This window comes from Loa loa, assembly GCF_000183805.2.
Source record: "Loa loa unplaced genomic scaffold supercont3.11, whole genome shotgun sequence".
Lineage (NCBI taxonomy): Eukaryota > Metazoa > Nematoda > Chromadorea > Rhabditida > Onchocercidae > Loa > Loa loa.
The window spans coordinates 429,974-436,074 of record NW_018108191.1 but is presented as its reverse complement, the minus strand read 5'-3'; the positions used below and the strand labels follow the sequence as shown (position 1 = coordinate 436,074).

Here is a 6,101-nt window from a genome sequence, read left to right as displayed (position 1 = left end):
TATGAATGTGTGTGGTCTTCCGAGATTCTCTTGAAAATGATGCTCTCTTGCTTGCTGTGATGTGTTGCCCTCCTCAATTGTTTTTGAGTCTTTAAAATAAAGGGAGATTTTTCTTATTATTGTTTGCAACACTTTTTGTCCAAAGTTTAGTTGGTTGTTTCGTTGTTCTTTGTCCTAAATACTTTGTGAAAAAGGCAATCACCATACTTGATCTAATCGACTTACTCTTGGGCCATACTAGGGGCTCTGAAGTCAAATTTTCAAAATTGTCCATTGAGAGTCTACAAGTTATGGTGAACGCTGTCAGATTGGACCTTGCGTTGAGTCAGAAAAAAGTCGGTAAATTGTATAGGTACTGACATTAAAGCCACTATTTAACTAAATGTCCCGAAAAAGTTAGCAGGGAAGTTGGGGTTATATCTCTGTGTCACTAGTTATACTGATTTTCTGAAGGGACTGTGGTTTCTTTTTTCTTTTACTTTCTTTTACTGATAGAAGATGAATGATGTTTTGAATCAGTCGTTTAGGACAAATGAATTTGGATTTTTTCAAATCCTGAAAATTGCCTTGATAATTTTGCATAGGGAGTGCACATATATGCGCACAGCTTTTGTTTTTTTTCGGTAATCACGTCCAATAACACAGTTTTGATGAAATATATTTATCGAAGACTTTTTTATCGAAAGCGGACTCCTCCGAAAATTTAGCTAATTATAGCACGGGATGTACATCGTCTTGTACTTTTTTTTGAATTTTGTTGTGAATTTTTTTTTAATCTCGATAGAAAATTAATTGGCTAGTTTTTTCGTCCGGTGTGTATCTCTAAGGAGGAGGGAAGAGCAAAACTGTTGCTTATCCGGCTGATAGAACCGAAGTGTTCCCAACTATTTAAGCCATTTCCTTGCAGAATCTGGACAAAGTGGGAGTCTGTGAATCTCGGTTACTTTTTTGGGCTTCATTAAATTTGAGATCAACTTATTTTCCTTTTTATAACTGCTGCCTATGATCTGCTGATTGATTCCATTATTATTATGAAGACATAACAAGAATTAGCAGATTGGGTGCCATCTCTTCGTCCTTTTTTTGCTTATTTTTCTTGTTGCCCTTTATAATCCCTTTGGTTGGTGTGTTCCTTGACCGATCCGATATTTGATAATTTATGTTTTGATTGTACTTTACGCATACCTTCTGATCATATATGTATGTAGATTTTTAATTGAATTTCTTCAAATTATTTATGGACTCAATAAACTTTTCCGAATGGATTGCTTCCCATTTATAATGTGATCAGCAAATTTACATTATTCTAGTGTATGAATGTTAGAGCTAACATTTTTGCATATATCAGTACAGCATCTTACAATTCTGAGAGGAAATCCTCACCCTAATTCAACTTTGCAGGTACTTCGGCTTTCAGGGGAAAGACGAGAACTTTCAAAATTTAATCTTTCCGTTTCTTTCGAAATCTGGAAATTTATTGAGAGGGATGAATTGATTTGAGAGAAATACATTTTTATAAGGAGTACGAGAGATCCAATGAACTAGTAGTTATCGTTAATTTCTACTTTTTCCCTAATGGATGTTAATGAAAGGGAATCCTCATTAAATCAAATTTTACTGTGAGGAGAAAGAAAGGTCAGAGTTTTTAGAGCGTTTGCGAATGTATGAATGATTTACCAGGTTTGTTTTTGTTCATTTATGATTTTAATATATAAACGAGTAGTAAAAGATGTTATAAGACTTGGAGGCGTCGTGAAAATTTTAAAAAAATTGAAGAAATATTGGAAGAAAGTGCCAGGCGCTGACTCTCACTGTTTGCTTATAGCTTTAAAGCCACACTGTCGCAATCATCATAATAGTATTTTCCTTCAACACTTTTTGTGCAGTATTACTTACTAATTACTTCACAATTTGACACTTCTCTTCTCTTTCATTCTCAACTGAAAAATCAACACCTTTCTCTTCGGAATTTTCTATTGTAATTACAGTTTGGGAAATTGATGATGGAAATACAACGTGTTTCAAAAGAACTGCTGCATTATGTCATTTTTTAATGTTTTAGGGTTCCAAATTGTTGGCTGTTAAAATTCCCCTCCGTTAGATTCTTACTTATTGATTTAATTTAATATTTCTTTACTCGAAAGCAAAAATGATGATTCAGCTTTGGAAAGCAAACAGAACAAAGCTTCATTTGCAAAGTGAAGACGGGTATTTGTGAACTGTAAAGTATCGATGACGTACTTTCGTTTTCCGAGTATACCCATAAAGGATGGTATCTGAAGTAATTTCTACATTACTCGCAAAAAAGATTGTTATTGTCGATGAGTAAATTCATAAATATTTTTTGACTTACTATTTTCATCTACGTACAGTTTCGTCCCTGTTACACTTAAAATTTAAACTTAGACGGATTGATCAATTTAAAGATTGAAAAAGGCATCGTTCTTTAACATCAGATTTACAGCTTGCGCTTCATTTCGTTGAAAAGGATATTGAATTTAAGTGTGAGGATTAATAAGTACCGTACCTCGTTTGTAAATTTCATCGTTCTAAAGCATTTAAAGGATGAATGTAAGAAGCAGGAATGAAATGGATATAAATAGATGAATACATTACACGATTGCGTGGCACTGATCTCGATTCCATCGAATTTTAAAATTGGTCACTAACTTAAAAAATGTTATAGCCTTTCGCTTGTTGACCTAACAGGAAGGGGGATCATTCTAATTTGTCCTCCATTCAATGGATTAGTTCTCTCATTTCACATTTCAAAATATCGTAATACACTTTCAGTGCACCAGAAAATTGTCCTTTCAACCTATGAATTGAATTAGGCATTCTGTTACCCAAGAAAGGGGCTATCAGGCTATCAGCCAAAAGGATCCAGAAAAGAAGTGGAAGTAAAAAAATTAAAGTTTGAATCACAATATTCTTTTTCGTCACTTTCAACCGAATTTTAAATTCCAATATTTGCTAAAACCACTGACCTCGAACAAACGCGCTCAATTCTCTACAAAAGCTCATAACACTGAGGATTTATTTGGCAGCAGGTGGAACTAACCTGTTCGGAGGAATTTTAGAAAAACACCGTCTTCAGCAAATTGTCTTTTTTATTAATCACTATAAGGATAAGAATGTTGTAGACTATTTTGAATAAAAAATCCATGAAAAAATGCTGCGGACATTGCAATTGATCTGAATAAATTTAATACTGGGAATATTTTCGAAATAAATCAGTTAAAGAATGGAGAAGAAATTCATAAAATGAAGAAAATAAGCAGATATATAATCAGATTTCTATGAGAAGCGAACAATAATATCGTCGGAAAATAAGGAAATAAGCAAGAGTAAATGCTATCAACCACAATGTCCAATAAACTGTCCAGCGACAATAGTACCATGTTCTGGTTGGTTCTTCCTCGATTTCAAATATAATGCTAGGCACCTCTAGTGGCTGAATTAAGGTCTGATTTATGAAACATAAAATTGAGCAATATGCATATGCAATATTATGCATTCTTAGTGTTCATAAACACATGCACAGTACAAATGCTATGTTGTTCAGACATGATTATTACATTGCATATAATTTGTAAAACTTTAATACATTAGAAACCTTAATACATTTGAAAATAATACCCCTCCAGATATTGGTGGCGCAATTAATTCGCTCGACGACCGATATGGCGCAGGCTGCAAATCACATTAAAAGAACAAACAGTAACATCTAAACATATTTTGAAATTTTTTAGCCTTTTAGTTTCTTCATCGGAAAAGACTAGCGATTGTTTCTAGTCATAGCAATATAATAGTATAGGCCCAGAAAGTAATAATAACCCGAAATGTTAGCAAAAATCTTGGGAATTATCATTGAGTAGTATTTTAGGAATGTTCCGTGACAGAAAAACCCATGAAAATAAATTTAAAAAGAAAAAAAAAAAGACTGAAAACTGCTTTATTTCCATTTGATTAAAAAGCTCACCCCATACAGTCGACGATATGGATTATCGGAATCATTCGATCTGAAATACTTCCAAACAATTTTTTCAAAAAATGAACTACCCATGAGGAATCAGACAGAAAGATTTTTGCGCTACCAGCTACTTCTGCTCAATCCTAATTGCATTCTCTATGAAAATGAACCTCTTTTTTCGTCTTTTCGTATTGTCGCTGATTGTATTCGCAGGCGATAACTCACGATCGGACTGCAACTTTATATGCAAAATGTTCAGATTGGCATTTTCAGCTTTTTAAAAACAAGTAACGATAGAGGTGAAATGAAATTAGAAAGTGGAGGAATAAGGAAATGCTCTCAATGAACTAATACGTCAAAAAAAAAAAAAACCTTTTCAAGTCCTGTATCAACATTAGTTTCCTGTGTCCACACTTTTTTTGGTCGTCTTCTCTGTAAAGCACTTCCTTGATTGCTCAAATAGAAGTTGAAGTTGATGAGAAATTTAAAAAGTTTTGATTGAAATTTGCAGTAACGATGAATTTGAGCAGACCACTTATTAAATCAAATTATTGAATCTAAACGAATCTGAAGAGTGTATTCTCATCAGAAGGCAAAAAATATGAATACCGGAATTTGCAACTAAAACATACATAACGCATCCTAAATGAATCGGCCATTTCGTAGAACTATGTTCTAGTCCAACAACCGCTCACAATAATGATAATTTTTGCTAGTAGATGTTAATGATTGATCATCTAGCTTTTTATCAATTCAGAAAGTAATACGTCGCGTCAAGAAAAGCAGTAACATTAATGTTACATTCAAAAGATGTTAGCAGTGATAAGATGAAACAATTTTAAGGAAGAAATGAAATGAAACTAAGTTTGCAGGGCAGTGTGCTGAGATTATGCTTTTTTGTGATATTCCGGAAAGAGCAGAAAAATTAACAACTCATCACTGGCAACTGTCTCATTTTTTCTCACATTTATTTCGATAATTCACCCTTAGCTTTCATGGCACTTGGAGAAATGAATAAACTTTCAGAATCCCCAACAATTGCTTCCTAGAAAACGCTATCAGGAATAACTGCATAAATTCGATTATTGCTTACTTTTGCCGGATTTGGTGATTCTTCCAGATAATAGAAATACAAGTTAAATTCATAGAAATACAAGTTAAATTCTGAGAAATGTCTGTAAAACATGATCCAATTTTGCCTATAGTTACCATTAAATCCTTTACTGTATAGAAAGATCTAGCTCATAATTCACCATCAGTTTCTTGCGCCAATTATGACATGACGTACTTTCCACGAAATTCGCACACCAAACAATCGTTATAGTAAAACACAACACAAGTTTTACTATCAGTTTAAAGTTCAACTTTCTTCGTTTAATTCCGTACTTTTATGAGGCTCTCTCCGATTTTCCTTAGAGAAATTTCCTAAAGGTAGTTGCAAGCCAATCGCTACAAAAAGAAACCAAATACGCGTTATACCTGGGTATCGAAAACTGTTGGAATCTAAGATTGAAAATATTGAAGAGGAAATATGACTTTTACAGCATGTTGAAGATTCCTCACCTTATATCATGAATAATATCAACTGCCTACAAGGGGCATCAACTCATGATGTCACTGGAGGGAATCAACTAAAAACCAAGCATTTGAATGGGTTTTAGCTAACTGTTTTTCCAAGCATCAAGTGCAAATGATTGAACTAAAACTTTGATGATTACCATAGAGAGGAACCACTTCAACTCAATTTTGGTGTGCGATTTTCTTCGGAAGCTATTTATTTTCTGCCATATTGATAGTAGATCAATGTATATCAACATGGTAGAAATAACTGAATCATAAACTGGTCATTTCCGACTATGTACAAATACGCATAAAATACACGCATACAAGTGAACAAAAAGCAAAGACCCGTCCAAAAGGAGATATGAGGACAAGTTGCATAAAAGACTTCGCATAAAACAAATAAATTGAAATTTTCGAAAACTTCATGCCTGGTACTTATGGTGGCTTCTCCTTTCAGTACTTGGTGTCTGGAATAAATTTCAAAAAATTTAATTCCACCTGAAAAATCTCTAAATCCATGATTCCACACATTAATCCAGGTATGAAACGAACTCTCGTAATAAAA

The 6,101-nt window shown here is 33.6% G+C and overlaps 1 protein-coding gene across 1 annotated transcript; it reads right to left on the bottom strand.

Annotated features, from left to right (window-relative positions):
• Positions 1-3,289: 3,289 nt before the first annotated feature.
• On the bottom strand, positions 3,290-4,632 carry LOAG_00618 (hypothetical protein; the record flags this gene model as incomplete). Its single annotated transcript, XM_020445495.1, has 6 exons — positions 3,290-3,454; positions 3,640-3,693; positions 3,983-4,022; positions 4,144-4,205; positions 4,346-4,405; positions 4,606-4,632. The coding sequence occupies 6 exons, from the start codon at positions 4,630-4,632 to the stop codon at positions 3,290-3,292; spliced, it is 408 nt and encodes a 135-aa protein (XP_020304056.1).
• Positions 4,633-6,101: the final 1,469 nt, after the last annotated feature.